Source organism: Diplotaxodon limnothrissa, linkage group LG12 (assembly GCF_057381915.1).
Source record: "Diplotaxodon limnothrissa isolate DT_005_m linkage group LG12, D_limnothrissa_male_GT1.1, whole genome shotgun sequence".
Classification (NCBI taxonomy): domain Eukaryota; kingdom Metazoa; phylum Chordata; class Actinopteri; order Cichliformes; family Cichlidae; genus Diplotaxodon; species Diplotaxodon limnothrissa.
The window spans coordinates 31,737,055-31,755,833 of record NC_140607.1 but is presented as its reverse complement, the minus strand read 5'-3'; the positions used below and the strand labels follow the sequence as shown (position 1 = coordinate 31,755,833).

Below are 18,779 nucleotides of genomic sequence, written 5' to 3'. Positions count from 1 at the left end.
TTTGTTAATCAACATGGTGTCAAACAGCAGCAACAGAAAGCAGTGAATCTAAATGGATAAATGAAGCCATGAGAAAATCGAAATGAAAAATGTGACTTTTATTTACTTGAAAATTTATTCTGTTTCAGTGCTTCCATTTTAAAATAAATAGATGGCATGGGATCAAAGATAAAAATCAACAAGGATGAAAAGTACATGTGTAACAAAAAAAAAAATACGGTGACCAATGCCAGTACAATCTTTTAGGTAACATGAAAATACACTACCGTACAATTAACGATCGACCACCTCTGCCACCCAACCTCCCCAAAAACACCATGCAGCAAGAGAGAAATCAAGTATTCCACAGTTTTTTTTGGAGACAGCAGTAGTATCATGTCAGTGACGGCCCTTCGGCTTTAATTGTCAGTGTTAAATCTTAGCGTTTAGTTTAGTTTCCACAATTATATTCATTATTTTCCCGGAGCGCACAAACAGCAGTCTTATTAATTCTTAGTTTTTATGCCCATTCAAAAGGTAAAATCCCCTCAACAAGCAGAAAGTAAAGTGCTCGTGCAACGCTTGGGGTTGTTCTGGAGGCCAACATATGGTTTCTAAAAAACACACAAAAAAGCACTGAGTTTTGAAAAAGACAGAGAGAAGAAGAGAGACGACGTGGCAGTGTTTTGTCAACACCTTGGAGGAATGTTCTTTAATGTTGGTACATAACTGAACCACAGCCCCCCCCCCCCCTCCCTCCCACCAACCACCCCTCCCACACACAGAGACCCTCCCCTCCGTAGTGAATATATCAAATACTGTCATTCGAACAGGTTACAGGGCAGCGCGGAGGTACTCTTCACAACAAGAGTGCGCGAGCCGCTGCTGCGATTTAAGATGGGACAGGCTGACAGAAACACTTGGGGAGGGAAGAAAAGGCTTTGAGGGGAGTTACATTGCATGAAATAAGCCGTCGACAAGTGTTCATGAGTGCACCTTTGTACAGGACAGTTTAAGTAGTGTCCAGTGGAGAGAGAAAACACAACTAAGCTCTAAACATCAGAGAATTCCTGTTATGATGAAAAGACATAACATCAGCTTAAACTCTATTCCACATTGCTTAATTGATAAATAAAAAAAATTTAAAAAAAAAAGCGCTAAAAAAAACAAAACAAAACATCAAAAAGCATCATTTTGTACCAAAGCCTATCATTCATCCTAAAAATCAAAAAGGATGTTTTGACAAATAAAATTCTTTAAAATGACCATCGTTATTTTTTTGCCTTTTTTCTTTGCAATACACATATCCAGTGCTACACGATCAGCATCTAGTTTAAAAAGCGGCTGAATAAATGGACGATAGTACCACGATGCGTGAAAGGCCAACGGATGTCTGAGGGATACCCAAGGAGCTCCCCCGTGACTAAAGAAGAAGACAGTTCAGAGCAGCAGGTTTTCTGGAGATCCCTGGTGAGGCAAAATTGGTAATGCCAGCCTGATTCGACAGATTCGACAGTCCACACGGGGAGAAAGTGTAGTTGTGACAGCAGTGTAGTCCTAAAGGGTTGTACAAAGTTCCCTTGTTTCCGATTTTCTGAAAAGAGCGACATAAACCCCCCCAGCCCACCCCGATGTCCCCACCCCCTTTTGTGTCCAAATTTGTCCAAAAGAAGAGGCATTTCTGGAGAGAAGGAAGGATTTTTAGTGCTGCAGCTGAGCTCTCAACCATGACAGTGCTGAACTAATAAATACTTCATGTAAAAATGAACATCCACCACATATGAGGGGGGGGGGAAATGCCACATGCTTGAGTCATGGTTGTTGTTGAAAAAAAGGAAGAGAAAAAGTAATCAGGCGGACTCAAAATGAACCTGAACAGATCCCACCGACATCACAGGAAGAAGAAGCAAACTGAGCTGGCATTCCCTCTCACATCGCAAGCACCAGACTCACATCGCAAGCACCAGACACACACACACACATACACACACACACACACACACACACACACACACACACACACACACCTTTGTTTCTGCCTCGGTCCACCTACAGATGACCGCATGTCCATAGTGGCCTCTCTCCCGTGTAGGTTTCCATCCCGAGCTTTGGGGCGTCATTGCAGTCAGAAAACAAGCAGTGTGAGGATAGGATGAAGTGGATGAAGGTGTGTTTCCAAATCCTGCCTGCTATTTTCCACTTTTCTTTGGCACAGCGCTTCTCTTGGCCTGCCACAGGTGGTTGTGGATGGTCAGGGCGTCCACGCTGACTGACACAGTCTTGGCAGGGATGACGGTAAACTGCTTTCGATCAGAGCTGTACTTATACAGCTTATCAATCATCTTCTTGCTGATGCTCTTGGGTCCGGTGCCCGTCAGCTTTTGTATCTCTTCGGTGTCGGGGAAGTACGAGTAGAGTGCCCGAAACTGGCAACCACCGTCACGAAACAGGATCATGAGGTGGTTGGACTCACACTTCTCCAGCTCCTAGTGGGGTAGGGGAAGGGAGGGGGGTTACAAGGAGATATAACTCCTGGGTAATTTTAAGACAACATTCTTTAAAGACACAACTTTCACCAACTTTTGCATGACGTGCTGTCACTGATTATGAAAAAAGAAATTGATCATGCTTCCAAGATAGAAGTGCCAGTGTTACTTTTGTGATCCCAAAAAGAAAACAAAATAGTTTAAGAAAAACGAGTGTATAAATTACATCAAAATATTCATATTCTGAATGCAGGAACCTTTGGATCACTTAATTCCAGAAGATCCCAGAAGTTCATTTAACAAACATCTCAGGTAGTGAACGTGCGTCTAGTACCACAAAAAGTAGATTGCTAAGGACTGAATTGGTCCTTGTAGCCATGTTAAGAATAAGAATAACTTTATTGATCCCAGAGGGAAATTCATACGTCTGACATGGCTCATTTGCTATTTGTATGAGACTAAATAGCCTGATGTCTTCCAGTACTGATGCATTTTTGTTCCATAAAGTGGGTGAGCAGAGTTGTTCAACATGGCTACTAACGTCTTTATTGTGCATCTTTCCATCACTTCCCCCAGCGTGTCCAGTCAGGCTCCAATTACAGAGCCAGCTTTTCTCATTAGTTTGTCCAGTCTTCTTGCATCCTTGTTTCTGATGCTGCCTCCCCAGCCTCAGAATGATAGGAGATTTGCAGCAATTTACTGCAGATGTTAGGAAATCTTAGTATTCTTAACAAAAAGAGGCAACTTTCCCCCTTTTTGTACAGTTCATCTGTATTCAGGGACCAGTCCGGTTTATTACTAGGTGTAAACCTAAGTATTTATATTTTGTTACAACCCCTTTGTCCACCCCACAAACTTTTACAGGCTGGAGAGGGAGCCCTAACCTTCCTAAATCTACTATCTTTTCCTTCGGCAATCGTGGCTGAAGAGTTAGCAGTTCGTCTTGTAATCGGAAGGTTGCCGGTTCGAGCACTGGCTCCGACAGTCTCGGTTGTTGTGTCCTTGGGCAAGACACTTGCAGGCAGAGAGCCCAGTGGCACCAGTGTCCGGCAGCCTCGCCTCTGTCAGTGCGCCCCAGGGCGGCTGTGGCTACAATGTAGCTTGCCATCACCAGTGTGTGAATGTGTGTGTGAATGGGCGGATGACTGAATGTGTAAAGCGCTTTGGGGTCCTTAAGGACCAAGTAAAGCGCTTTACAAATACAGGCCATTTACCATTTCTTCGTAGAGGTGTTTAATATGAGGTAGTTTTTCTGACTCCAGTCACTGAAGGCTTTTACAAGATCCCTACAGTCAGATTCCCGTCCATTCCTCACACACCAAAAAACAAACAGACAAACAAAACCAAACAAAATCCCACCAGCATCTTTAGAAATACTATACTACATGCTGATACCACCCCACACTAACCTCTAGGATCTGGTTCTTCTGGGGCTCGTTGACTTTGCCAGCCAGGCAGCAGTGAGAGATCGCATTATGGATGATTGGCTTGTTTGACTTGGCACTGGGCTCCTTGAAGAGTTTGGGGCCTACAGAAGAAAAGCCATGAAAATGTAACAGAGGACTAAGTCTGATGACTGCAAATTTAACTACAGCTACGACACCTACAGTAGGTGTCAGTTGCTTCTGACCAATAAAAATCTCCTTAGCATGTTCAGAAAAAAATATAGTGACCAAAACAGCGATATTCACATATCATTTTAAATGTTCCGAGACTGATATATTGATCTGTTTATCACTAATCAATGAATAACTATAAAAGATTTGTAGTCATAGTAAAGACTGATCACAGATCACAGAAAAACTTGCCAGTATATTCAGCCATGGAAGTGATGGAAGAGGCGGTGGAGCCGTTGTCCCAGTCTCTCTCTGCAGCTCGACTGTTCCGACTGCCTGGAAATGACTCCACAGAGTCACAGCTGGACACAATGGCACATGAATGGGTGGATCAATAATCATGACAGAGGGCTTCTTGGGTAACAAAACAATGTGAATATAGACAGCAAATCCTAAACTTGCATAATATAACAAATTCTTACAAACAGTAAACACATGAAAGAAAGAGTCTGGGAAATTTACCGCTGGGAGCCTGCACCTCCAGAGTTTACGCTGTCGGCCTCGTTGGTAGCGGCAGATGCGAGAGACAGATTGGAGCCTGACTGGGCGTTACTCAGTTTGTCAGCTATGTAAAACAAAAGAGACCATTTGAAAAATGTAGGAAAAGTTTGGTTGTTTTTGTTTCCCATTTAAATGTAATTACAATATTTTATCAATACTGAATAATGAGTCCATTACCAGATTCTAAGAAGGTCTTTGTTTCAGTAAAAACCAACACTTTTATAGATGATATAGGGAGAAGAGCTCTTTAGCTTGTTTTTTCCTAGATCTCAGTAGTTTGGGACAAGAGCCATGGTCTAACCATCTCCATACTCCGTTAGAGGGGGCCATCAGGGTCAAGTGACCTAAAGAAATGGTGGGACTTTGCCAAAAAGTACTTTGATGACTCACAGACCACGAGAAACTGTTTCATCATATCTGATGAAATGAATATTGAACTTTCTGATCCAGTTCCAGATATACACATTTATTTGTAACGCTACAATCAAACAAGGTGTAGGCTACATCAGTCCAAAGACATACAGGAGGTGCTAACGTGTATAGAATAAAGCACAAACGTATGGTTAAATGTGGCCTGTAGTCTAAAGTGTTTGGGAAAAGGCCTGCGTGAGCTTAAATGAATCGGCCAATCAGGATGAGAGAAACTTAAAAAAAAAAAAAGTATGCCCAACTCAAGGTTGTCATTTCTATCAATAGTGTTTTAAATGAGAAAGTTTTATCTGAAAACCTACTGAGTAATTCAGTCTTTTATTTTGAACAAAAGCCCTCCAAAAACCACTCAGCTTCAACCCTTCTGAGTTTTGGTTCTAGACTGTGCATAAAAATGAAATTTTAAAATCAGCCTGAGAACCAAAATGTCTCAATACTCTAAAAATCAAATAATATTAGTGTCATAAACAGTAAGTGTGGAACATATAATTATTAGTAAAAAATAAAAGAAAATAAAAAATAGCCCACAGTCAGTCAATGTACCCCACAGCTCAGCTGGAAAAACAAATGAAGCGCACCATGCTGTGACATTTACAGAAAAACTGATTTTTAGCTAAATGTCAAAGTGGTGATGTAACAGTCTTACCTGTAGAAGAGCACTTGGAGAAATTATCGCTGGAGGATTCCTCTCTGAGGACAGACTTGGGTCTGTGCTTCTGCTTCGGTTTGGGAGTTTTGGGCTTCACAAGGCCTTGTTCCTCAAACATCTCTTGTTGCTTCCTCCGCAGATACTCTTGCTTTATCAGCTCTCGCCGTGTCTTCTCCTCCTCTTTACGCAAACGATCCTCCTCCGCTTTCCGCCTAGTGTTGGCACCAAACACTGGAATTTTAGTAATTTTCCTAACAAATAAATTGGAAATCGATGTCAGTGTGAAAATAATGTACCTGGCTTCGTCACGTTTGAGCTCAGATTCGGCCTCTAGTTGTTGTTTACGTAGTCGAGCCTCCTCTGCTTTCTTCTGCTGCTTCAGCAAAAACGCTGCTCTCTTCTTAGCGAGCTCATCCTCCGCTTTCTGCTCATCCTAGAACATGGAAAAATATAATAGAACAATGTATTAAATCTGCAAATAATAACAAATGTGGTTAAACATCAAAACTGAAAACTATGCAATCTGGTTATTTAATAATTAGAATCACTTTTTCCATTTGGCCAAACAAAAACAAGCAAAAGATTACAAATTCAAAGTATAAATACGAATAAATATAATTTGCATTTCAAATATTTTTTTTAATCAGCAAAATATGAAATTATAAAATGTGTGTCAATGTGAAAAACTATTTATGTTAATCATTTATAATTGAAAGAGTGTATTAGGGAATTAATAGACACTTGAGGATGCCTGTTATTTATTTTTACCTTGAAGAAGAAGCCCAGGACTGACTTCTGCTCTCCATCATCTCTCTCTGTTGTTTTGTCCTCAACACCCCCCTCTTCTTCTTCTTCTTCTTCTTCTTCAGGTGCCTTCAGCTCTGACAGATCAACCTCAATGAGGTGGGTTTTGTTGCGTTGCGCCTCATCTGATGGTATATTCTCTTTCCCTGAACCGTCTGAAGAGTTGAGCTCAGACTCTCTGGTGTTGCTGGACAGGCACTCATCAAAGGGCACTTCTGGAGGAGCCAGTGATGTCAGGTCCACTCTGGTCGGCAAGCGAATGTTTGCTTCATCATGAAGTCGGAAGGTGGCACTCCGAACGTGGCCAGATCCTGGCTTGTCAACTGTCTCCACTACTGTGGGGTTTCTGGGACTGTCGGGCTGCTCAGTCCTGGGGGACCTGCCCCCAGCTGAATGCTTTGGGTGTGGCAATGTCTCTGATCCACTCTGGGTGGGTGTGAGGGTCCTGGTGGTCTGGCGGCTCTGCTCCTTGGCCATCTTTAGCTCTGATGGTTTGGATCTGGCGCTTCGGCCAGAGCTTAGTTTGGGGGGTTTCCTGGTTGGAGCGGTGCTAGTGCCAGAAAGATGCTCCACAAAGTGAAAGCCTGCTCCAGTCTTGGAATCTCCGTTTTTGTCGCTGGTTTGAGCAGGAGGTGGAGCTGCACCAGGTGGGGACTGTACATTCTGTTTCATCAACATCTCCTGCTGCAGTGAAAGCTGCATCATTTGTTGCTGGATGCTGCCAATAGCTTCATTTAGCAGGTCGATAGAGCGACTGCACTCATTCAGGTCCAAATCTTCATCCAGATAGAAGCTTCCACCGTTCCCTTTCTTTTCTGCTTCTAAGGCACCAGACGGGGTGGTCTCATCCACTTCCTTCTCCCCTCTCATGGTATCAACACACATATCATCTTTACTTGATGGTCCTTTCTCCCCATTGAGCTCATCTTTAGAGATGTCAGCTTTGAGTGGGTTGGGTAATGTGTCACTCCTTCCTCCACCTTTCTTTACTATATGCAGAAAGGCTGCTTTTCCCAGCTTCTGTCTCTGTCTCGCTGACAGTACTTCCATCTTCTTCTTCTGATGCTCAATGGCACGCCGCTTCTCTTCCAGCTGCATTCTGAGCTGGACCAGTTCAGAAGCCAATACATTTGCACCGCCACTGCCTGTACGAGAGGATCCTCCCAAGGGGGAAGAGGGGCTCTGGTCCCTCTTAATCCTCCATGAGGAAGCCAGGGGGCCACTGCACTCTGATCCATCTGGAGTGGTCCTCTGGGAACTGGAGGCACTGGAGCGCAGGTCATGGTTGCTGCCAAAGCGCTGCTGCTGAGCTTTACGCTCAGCAAAAGAGGTCATGCGCACGCTGCCACTGGCCATGCTGCTGGCCTGGGAGTGTGTGCTGAGACAGGGGCTGGAACGACCGCTGCCACCATTAATATCTTTGTCTTCATGCTCTTTCACATTCATGTCTTCTTGGAGTTTGGCTGATTCTTCTTCCTCCTCGTTGAAGGCTTTCCTGGGCCAGAGTGTTTCTTTAGTGGTTGCGGCTTCATCCAAATCCTCTTCCTCCTCATCCAGGTCCCCTAGGTCACCGTCCTGACCATTGCCAGGCTTTAGTTCTTCAGAATCTGAATGCAAGTAGAAACCCTCAGCTGGGTCCCTGGAGGAAGGTTCCACACTGCTGCTTAGCCTGAGACTTGCCTGACTTTGAACAGGCTCATCTGACAAGCCTTCCTCAGCTGGAGGAGGAAATGTTTGGTTCAGATTGGAGGGAGCTTTCCTGCGAACAGCAGATGTAGATCCATTTTCTCTGCGTAAAGAGCCCCTTCCTGCAGACCGGGACACTTCACCACTCTCCTCCTCCTTGTTTAGGCATACAGACTTCTCTTTAGCCGTTTTGAGCACGGCAGGCATTAGTGGTTCAAGGTAAAAGCTATCTGGTGTCAATTTGGAGTCAGTGGAAGGTTTGGATCCAATTACAGCAGCTGATTGTGTCCCCTCAACCCGTTTGGAGATGGCAGGACCATCGCTCTTGGCTACGGTCACCAGAGTTTCTTCCTCATCCTCCGTATTGACATTAGTCAGAAGGCTGTGGCCGTTGACTCTACGTACTGGAGGACGTGATGGCTGGTGTACAGAAGTCTGGTGTTTGGGAGTGACATTGATGACATTGGATGCCAGGCTGTCCTTACTAATTGAGCGAGCCAGACTAACGCTGTCACCAGAAGCTATGTCTGCATCACTGTCAGTGGCTGAGTGCAACAGATAAGGGCCCATTGTGGACACTGGTCTGCAGAAAGAGATCATGAGAATAACCTCAGCTGTAAAGTCTGTACTATATGCACAATATAAATAGTCCTTACAGAATTTAAAATTTTATTCATTTTTTGCCTTACTTACACAGTTAAGACCTACACTGGTCACATAAACAAGTTAATCACAACTAGCTGTATGAAGAAAGCCTTTTATTTTAGATTAAAAGTGCAATTATTCCAAGTACCTCTGCCTCTTGTCGGGCCATGCTACTACAGAGCCTCTGACTTGTTGTCCGTCCATCTGAGTCAAGGAGTTCGAGCGGTTTCTCAAACCTACCCAGAAATACACAGGTGCAGATTTAAGTCAGCATGACTTAAATCCGAACTATTAAATCCTACTATACAGGTAATGCATGTATGTTTAAAAAAATAAAATCAAGATTCATCTTACCTGCATCGTCTCCTTGTTGCTTTTGTTGTCTCTGTCGCAGGGGCAGAAGTGGGTGTGAAGGACTGAAAGTTGGGCCCCCTTTACTACAACCAAAAATAAGAAACAAGAGGTTGGCAGAAAATTTATGAACAGCTTAGTTTTGTGTGTTTTGAATCTTATCGTACAGACAATAGGACCCAAACCCACTTTAAACCAATCTGATACATCTCATTATATTTTAGCATATTCACTAGAAAAGCCCAGTATTTTACCACATAACAGACAATCAAGGTCCAACAGCATGCACAAGGTCATCTTAACACAAGTGATCAGACACAGGGTTAGATGTGAAGGACACATGAGAGCGAAACACAGCCATCCCTGCATATCTACCCATCCTTGTGGGTCTATTGTAACTGTTTAGACGACAGGATCATGATGAAGTGGAATGAGAAGGAAAGTGAGAAAAGACTTACAGGGGGTCAGAGTCTTCAGGGTGCAGGAAGTACCTGTTACAGACTTCAGGGCTGCTCTGGTTGTCGGCCATACCAGGACTAGCTAGGAAGCTTCGCTTGGTGGCGTTGGAGATGGGCACTGATGGACGGGCACTCTTGGGATGAGCTATGGCTCGAGCTGAGTAAAGGACAAGGGCAAAGGTCTTGACAACTGACTATTAATGATGAGGATGACTAAACTAGCTGTACTTGGGAAAACAACTGAGCTTTAGTTCTAAGGACACAGAGCACTCTGTAGGGTTGGACCAGAGGTTTTATTTCAAGATACACCAGCGTACCATACAATTTTTGTGACCATGGGTAGGGCTGTTCGATATAACGATATACACCGGATGAAACGTCTATCGTTTCATTTTACGCTATCGTTTGTTTCGTGGTGTCGCAAAATAAACTGTTTACGGCAATATTTTTTCATCGTTTTGATGGTCACTGTAGTGACTATATTAATTTATTAAAGTTCTCTCTTTCTCTTATATTTTATATAACCACATTAAGGACGGACAAGCGCCTGTTTTTATGCGTTGTGGTTAGCAACAACGACGGTAACAGCATCACGTGTCCGCTTGTTTATGTTCCACATAAACCTTTCACAATAAAGCTCAAGATCCTGTTGAGACTTTTCAAAATAAACTGAATCACGTGAAAGAGCAGATTATTTACGGATGAGAATTAAAAAAAGAGCCGCCAGGTGCTAAAAAATAAACCTTAGACTCAAACATTAGAACAGGCTTTTCCCCGCAGCACGCCGTGTAATAAATACTCACAAAGAAAACGGCGGCCTTTACAACTTATGTCTAAAAATGTATAGTTTCATGCATCGGTTAAAACACTCGACTCCAGCTACATGACGCGCAGCGGGAAACACTTCCCGCAAGACGAGCTGCCCGAGATTCACAGAATTTACAGAAAATGATACATTTTTGTGATTTATATCGTTATCGGGACGATAGAATTCTTATATTGGGATATGAGATTTTGGTCATATCGCACAGCCCTAACCATGGGAGACCACGAAACACTACAATGTAATTCACCACATATGCATACTTCCTTCTCTAATAGGCTTTAATAGTTTAATAATCTTCACTTAATCTACTGTAATACTTACGATCTTTAAACTCCTGGAGGTCTCTGGGCTGGACAAACTCTGGCTTTACTGTCTCAAACCACCAAAACAGCTCAGCGATGAACACCATCACATTGTGCTACACAAAGAGCAGATGGCACGTTATAATACTTAAAATTCACTCTGCAGTACAAATATCTGACAGTTTTTTGTACCTTGAGCACAGGCGGTGAATAGAGCATGTCCTCTGTTGTCAGATAGAAACTTTTATTCAGGTACTCATTGGCAAATTCTCTGAGGAGCTGGATGTTGTACAGGCTATCAGCGATAGAAGGGACTTCCTTCAGGCAAATATCTAATCAGGTGCACAGAGAGCAGGTCAGATCAGGACAACTTGATGACATGATGGCTATAAATGTCTCACTGACTGGACAGTGAGAGTAAGTATGAGCAAGTGACAAAAATAGCATCACACAGTTATTAAATTGAGCATGTAAGTAGAGCAAGTCTATTGGCCCCTATAGAAAAATATTATTTGAGAGTGATTTGTGAGATGTAAGTAGTGAACGTGTGTGTGTGTTCGGGAGACAGAGAAAGAAAACACACAGGCAAGAGCATCATACCTTCCAGCTTCATGAGATCGGAGCAGTAGTAATGGACTACAGTGAGCAGTGCAGCTCCATCACAAACATCCCTCATCAGATCTTCCAGCAATGGAAAGAAGGGCAGCTGTCGACCGGAAGCATGTTCCCGACGATACCGTACCTAACCACCAGGGGGAGAGAATCAGGGTTTTATGAGAAGAAAAGCCACAACACACATCCCTGGAACTACCAGTCAAGTGGCACGTCACAAAACATCCTACATTGAGTGACTAATATCACAAATACAAATCTCTTTCACATCACAGTAACATCTGATGTGTAAGTTTTTCTTCCAGTTAATGTTAGAACTAATTTAAGCATCAGATCAAGGTTCTCCCCAGTGGTTTCACAGTAAAATGGCATTTGTAATGAAAGCACCAGTTAAAGGCTTCATTTAAATTGATCAACAGCACGTTTAGTGAAGTCTGTTAAAGATGGTTCCGAATGACAAAAGCCCCAGAGGCACCATGATCACCCAATCGAGGGAGAATCCTTGAGACCTGGTTAACTGTGAGAAGATGAAGGTGAAGGTGTTAAAGAGCAGTGACATGAAGAGCACAGAGTAAAAGATCAGTTTTCCATTGACTTTAATGACAAGCAGACCACCAGCGGTGAAAACCAGTGAAACCAGGTAACACGAACCAGCTGACCCAAATGTCAACAGCTTTAATCACTGGCTCACTTTTTGTGAAACAAGTGTATCATTAATACAGAAATTCAGCCTCCCAAGTAGAGCTGGGCGATAGAACGATAACGATATGTATCGCGATATAACTTTTACTGATAGAGAAATTAAGCTATCGCGATAGACCTCGCCGCTCTTGTCCTCTTAAAATAAAAAATAAAAAAAAGGTCAGCCAATCCAAACTAAGTAGCGCAGAGCCGAACCAATCACAGCCGCAGCGTCACGTCGCGTGACTTGTTACGTACAGCACAAGTGCCAAGCCGCACGTGTGTTTGTTTGGGAAGCAGCCAGCGGGTAATGGAGCCAGCGGGTAATGGAGGAAATGAGTGTGCCGACTAGAAAAATCAACCGAGCGTGACCGAAGAGAAAACAGATGATGGTTCCAATGCCGGAGAGATTGTCGAACGGAAGAGCCATAGAAGTTCCGTAGTGTGAAGGTATTTCGGCTATTTCAAGTCTGACAAAAAACAGAGTAGCGTGCACTGTAAATTGTGCCGAAAGCAAGTCTGGAAATACAATAAACTGGTGCATGCGTCACACTGCGCCACGTTATTGTTTCGGTGAAATGAATTTCTACAATACTGTTACTGTTAATTCTACTCTCTGCAGTGTTTAAATGCTTACATACACACACAGTTACTGTCCGTCCACACATACGACTCTGTTCTGCTTCTATGCCGCAGCTTTGTTTACTTTTTCCCACCGAGGCTTCTAGACTTCTGATTGGCCAACATTTCTGCACGGTTAGGAATCTAGCGCCACCTGCTGCTTTGGCATGTTCATAGCAGCGTTTTCCTTCATTTCTGCCTTTATGTGTGGACGGGATTATTTTTGAAAACGAAAACGGAAAATCTCTGTTTTCAAAAATACCCGTGTACGTGTGGACGTAGCCTCAGTCTCTGACTGGAAGCGCTAATTCGTCATTCGGCTTTTGTCAGACTAAAGTAACTGTTAAAACTGTTTGAAAAGCTAAGCTATACAACAAGGAGAGATTGAGAATTTCCTTTTAGTTCTCAGTTTATTTGATATTGACAAAAGTTAGTCAGTTTTGTCTGTTATTCTGTAAAACAAACTAAGATTTATTTTTAGAATTAATATTTTGTTTCTAAGTGGAATTGACAATTTAGTAGTCTGTTTCGTTTGTTCTCTTTTGAAACTTAAACGCTTTAGCGGCTGCCTTTTGTGTAGTTTGCAATATTTGCCTTTATTTATCTGAAAAAGTCTCATGTTCCTTGAGTACATCTACCCTGTTGAACTTATTATGGGAAATAAATATTTAAATAAAAACAAGCTGCTGATTATTTCACATTTTACTTGTGAGCAACGGCACATTTAAATCTTACAAATATAGTTATTTGGCTTATATCGTGATAGATATCGTTATCGCCTGAAATGAAAAAAACATATCGTGATATGAAAAAATCTCATATCGCCCAGCTCTACTCCCAAGTCACATTTATTTGAATGCCTACTCTTTGAAGCTGGTAATCATTTCAGGAACTCACTGAGGAAATTGAATAGCAACAAGTTAATTAAATGAAACAGACAAATGCACACCCATGTTAGAAGCTAAAAATGAAATCACATACATCCAGACCTGACAGAAAGCCCAAGTACAATGTACTAACTTGTAGTGCTACATTTACCTCCATGTTAGGAAGAGGTCAACTCTGCAAACTAGAACAGGGAAAACTAGAACTGGAAGGTGATTATTATTATTATTATTATTATTATTATTATTATTATTATTATTATTATTATTATTATTATTATTATCATCATCATCATCATCCTATGTGCACATGTGTGTACACATGTCCTGCAAATGCCGCTTAATTTAGTGGGCAAAACTGAAGCTATAACCTTTTCCAGATATAATATTAAATTTCGACTTAGAAGGAGATGACACATAATAAATTCAAGCATAGTTCCACATTTAGTTATACTAACAGCTAGGGCTGTGCGATATGACCAAAATCTCATATCCCGATATAAGAATTCTATCGTCCCAATAACGATATAAATCACAAAAATGTAACATTTTCTGTAAATTCTGTGAATCTCGGGCAGCTCGACTTGCGGGAAGTGTTTCCAGCTGGGTGTAGTGTACCTGGAGTCGAGTGTTTTAACTGATGCGTGAAACTATATATTTTTAGACATAAGTTGTAACGGCCGCCGTTTTCTTCCTATTTTTTAGCACCTGATGGTTCTTTTTTTGCCTCTCATCCGTCAATATTCTGCATACTATTTCACGTGATTCAGTTTATTTTGAAAAGTCTCAACAGGATCTAGAGCTTTATTGCGAAAGGTTTATGTGGAAAATAAACAAGCAGACACGCGATGGTTTTACCGTCGTTGTTGCTAACGGCAACGCATAAAAACAGGCGCTTGTCCGTCCGTAGTGTTGTTATATTAAATATAAGAGAAAGAGAGAACTTTAGGAAATTAATATAGCCACTACAGTGACCATCAAAACGATGAAAAAATATTGCCGTAAACAGTTTATTTTGCAACACCACGAAACAAACGATAGCGTAAAATGAAACGATAGACGTTTTTATATCGTCATCCGATATATATCGTTATATCGAACAGCCCTACTAACAGCCTTCACCAAAACAGCCAACTTTATACTGTATAGCTTTGCCTAATTAATTAAAAATATATTCCATTAGAATTCAGAAAATCCAACATTGCTTGAATTCTCAGAAATATATATAGTTTAAATCCAAATTCAAGTCCAGAGATTCTAGGCACTACTTAGAGTAAATAAAACACAACCAAACAAAAAAAAAAAAAAAAAAAAAAAAAAAAAAAAATTGTAATCAGCATAAAACAGCTTAAAATGAACTTTAATCTCGCTCATGGAGGGTATTCCACAAAACTATGCTGGGGCAGTTGTTGTCACAAGTCACGGGTGAAACTAACAACCAAACAAGAAGCTGTACTACAGGACACGTTCTACGTTAGTGAGTCTCCTGACTAGGAGGGATCACTGTACCGCTTCGGAGAGTTCCTCTGGCCCCAGCATGCAGTGGGCCAGCTCGTGCATGACATCAGGCTGATACACAGAGCAGAGATACTGTCAGGGGATTGTGGGCATATAGGAAAACAGTGCGTGAGAGCGGAAGAGAGAAACTGGAGGGAGAATGACAAAGCAGATCAGTGAGAGAATGTGGCCAGTAATGGGTCTGCAAAGCAAAGGAGAGGTGTAGGCATGGATTTTTCTCGTATTCTCACTAGGCAAGCAAATACCACACACATCTGCGCACAGAGAATCCACATGGCCTACTTGAGCTTGAAATGAGGTAGCACACACTGCATAGCTTAGAGGAAAAAAAAGTTTGGACACAAAGGTTAGAATAACCTTACACCTTAGTGACATATTTGCCACAAGGGGGAAAAAAAGAAACAAACTAGCTGTCAGCCTTCTCCCCCCTGCTGACACGCTGGCTACATGTAGCACGTAATGAGCTTGAATGAGCCATGGAGGAGTGTGCGCACACATCAACACAGAACTATGCGTGCAAAGGGCAGAGGGGGAAGAAAATGGGGTTATGGGGCCTGGCATCCAACTTACAGGGACTAGCTTCCAATACCATTTGGAGGGAGACTATCCAGTTTGCAGGGATAAGAGAAGGGGGAAGGAGGGACAGATGAGGAACAGGAGCAGAAAGGTTAACACGTCAGAGGTCAGAGACAAAAGGATTGGATCTGCTTCCAGTTTAAACAGATAAGAGTAGAGGAAGGTCAGAACAACATCAAAACGCCATTAGGGAGAAACATTCATGTGAGCGCTAAGGATGCTGTTGCTGTTTTGAAACAACTGATTGCTTGACACACCTGGATAAGACATGGAGATTTCTAATAAAGGAACCTATTTTGAGTGGCTTTACCTTTTGATGGCTAGGGGACTCCAGTGGGTGGTGCTTGACTTTGTGCTCCCTTTCTGCAATCTCCCTCATCTTCATGTTTACCTGCAGAAGAAAAAAAAAAAGAATAACAAAACAATTATTAGTATGTTTGCATGGAGTCAATAAACCACACTACTGAATGGTAATAGAGGGCTAGGAACCGGTTAGCAACTATCTGGCGACCACTGAATGCAAATGGAAACTGCATATTAAGCTACTGTTTGGAAAATTGTTCCCGTGAGTTGCTGGCTGACAGTGGATGAAATCATTGACAAAGAGGATGTAGCAACAAAAACCTCCTTGTGGATATTTTGATTAGAAATAGAGTTCTATGCTTGCCTGTAGTTTGCTTGAATGACATCTGTAGTGAAATTTGAAGTGTGATGCAAGGCAGAAACAAAACATTCACTTTCAAAATAAAAGCTGCACCCCAGCCTATAACCAAAACATTTCACTTTGAAAGCAACTTGTTTCAGTTTCAGGTATGCGGTGCACTTTTCACAAATTCACAACAGCTTGGTAAGTAATCCGTACAAATGATAGATAACCACGGCAATCTGCTAGGGACAAAACATTTGCAAAGAGGTTGCCATATACTTTTTTGCGATAAGTTTCATGCTAATAGTGGCCAGTAACCTTAGAGAAGAGCTTTCTGGATATAGCAGTTAGTTAGTGAGGCATTTGGAGCAAAATTAAACAACTGCCTAGTGAGAAATTGCTAATCAGGTCAGAATTTCCTTGACGAAAACTTGACAATGTTAGAACAAATTGCTTTTCTGAAATTTAATCTAAAAAAAATGTAATCCATTTAAATATTGCGCTAGTAGACTAAAGAACATATTCTTAGTCTCATGAATAAAGAGATTTATATCACAGTTAATATCAGAATAATTAGATTAAAATTTCCAAGATGATAAAAACAAAATGTGCATTCTGGCATGTGGAAAAAATATTTTAGGATTATATCCCCCATCTCCCATAGACTGACAATGTTCTTTCAAAAGACAACTACAACATGAACTTGAGTCTGTGCGTGTAACAGACCTAGACTCCTGTCTATTGGACTATATCCAATCATCAATGACATAAGTGGACCACTTTATTCAGAGCCCCAGGAATAAAGCCAGCTGGATTTTAGAGGATAAAAAGCCTAAACAAGATTTGTTGTGAAAGAGTTTAATAATAATGATGATAATATCCTGCTGTGTGTCTTATCTGGGTCATGAGTGTCTATACCTTGTTGATCCAGAAAACCATAGCATCCTCCAGGTCAAAGGGCAGCTCCTTAGAGGCACTGAAGGTAGAGAAGCGCTTGACAGAGGCCACCACTTTCTCTATGCTGATCATCTCCACTGTGTAAGCCATCATCAGGGCATCGATCATGGGCATGTGAGCACTCTGAGTGAAAGTCAAGAGCAGAGCACATGGCAGTTCAATCCTGCTGTATTCTTTTTCAGATTCCAATGCAAACAGGCAGAAATTTTAAAGTTCCCAAAACATAAAACATTACAAAGTGTTAGGTAGATGATTATACGGAACCTAGGCACCTATAGCAGGGTTCTTTTAACATACACTTTTCTAAATTAGCACAATCATCACCGATGCAGCAGAACAAGAGGTATTTTTTTGGTAATCATTTACAGTTTTCAAAGACACTAAAAGCCACAAAACACTCAGTATTTCACTTCTATAAAATATGCAACTGCTTGGAAAGAGGAAAAAAAACTAAATGTTGCAGCCATTAACCTTTTTAATTTTAATGTTCCTTGTCTCATAACACCATATGTTAAATTATCATAAAAACTACATATTAATGCTGGGTGTCATCATTCATTGGCTAATTTCGTCACACCATCCCACAGACACAGGAAAATCTGGATTGGATTGTTTGGGGGGGGTTGGGGTTTTTTGGTAGGGATTTTCTCATCTCAAACTGAGATGAGAAACAGCCCGAGACGCTTCTCGTCTTCCACCCGTCTCCTTTTTGTGTGTTAGTCTTTCTTCGTATCAACTTTGATGTCAAAACTGTTTTATTTATTTATTTTTCTTACTTGAGTCACAGCGAGTGTCTGAGAGGAAACGATATTCAGAACTTCCACTGTTTCCGCTGGAGCGTTGCTGCTTTTTTGTTCGCTTTTTTAACTGTCATCACTTTGGTGGGAACACCTTAGAAAGCCGTCCCTTTTCTGGGATCCTCTCTAGACACAACTGATTCTGTTTCTTCACTTGGACTTTCTCCTTCTTTATTGCCATAGCGCTCCAGGGTTCTCTCACGTCACATAGTTTATCACACTTCAAACATTTCTTTTGGAGCCTTAACAGAGCTTTTCTATATATGCTTTAGTAATCCACAACTCATCTTCCATCCATTCATGCAGCACCTATATTGTTTTAAAAGTTAGTAATGACTAAGCGTCCTACTATTTAACAACCACTAACATCTGTGAATACACAGAATAGACTTATTAAATAATGTTGCTATCCGTGGCTTCAGTGGTACGGCCAGGAGGTTCTTAAACAAGTGTGAAGCTTTAAATAACCACAATGGCTTAATCAAAGCTGAAGTCTCTCAGTCGGCACAGTAGGTGTCCAATGTTAAACCCGCTCTTCAACTCCTAATGCAATCAAGAGGCCCAGCAGGGGCATCCCATCACCCAGCGAGCCGACAGCTGATGCCTAAAAGTCAAAATATTGATCCTCGATGGTCAGAGTGCTAATTAGATCCAATCAAATACCAGGGAATCTTAAATTCCCTTTGGCTAGTGAATCTTTATTTTGTAAAAGTCCACTACTAAGTATTGTTACTTATGTAAAACATCACAGGCAG

The 18,779-nt window shown here is 41.7% G+C and overlaps 1 protein-coding gene across 2 annotated transcripts in view; it reads right to left on the bottom strand.

Moving 5' to 3' along the window:
- Positions 1–1,636: 1,636 nt before the first annotated feature.
- Positions 1,637–18,779, bottom strand: part of camsap1b (calmodulin regulated spectrin-associated protein 1b) — a 29,790-nt gene continuing 12,647 nt past the window's right edge. The window contains exons 4-19 of one of the 2 annotated variants that reach the window (XM_085367488.1): positions 17,189–17,350; positions 15,935–16,015; positions 15,619–15,651; positions 11,333–11,474; positions 10,925–11,064; positions 10,752–10,848; positions 9,605–9,761; positions 9,150–9,232; positions 8,944–9,031; positions 6,429–8,733; positions 5,957–6,093; positions 5,658–5,872; positions 4,544–4,646; positions 4,274–4,383; positions 3,875–3,993; positions 1,637–2,465 (exon numbers count right to left, since the gene is read on the bottom strand). In XM_085367488.1, the coding sequence (XP_085223614.1) occupies positions 2,169–2,465; positions 3,875–3,993; positions 4,274–4,383; positions 4,544–4,646; positions 5,658–5,872; positions 5,957–6,093; positions 6,429–8,733; positions 8,944–9,031; positions 9,150–9,232; positions 9,605–9,761; positions 10,752–10,848; positions 10,925–11,064; positions 11,333–11,474; positions 15,619–15,651; positions 15,935–16,015; positions 17,189–17,350 (4,269 nt within the window). In that variant the 3' untranslated portion in view covers positions 1,637–2,168. The remainder of the gene's footprint in view (positions 2,466–3,874; positions 3,994–4,273; positions 4,384–4,543; positions 4,647–5,657; positions 5,873–5,956; positions 6,094–6,428; positions 8,734–8,943; positions 9,032–9,149; positions 9,233–9,604; positions 9,762–10,751; positions 10,849–10,924; positions 11,065–11,332; positions 11,475–15,618; positions 15,652–15,934; positions 16,016–17,188; positions 17,351–18,779) is intronic. The other variant, XM_085367487.1, reaches the window with a different exon arrangement.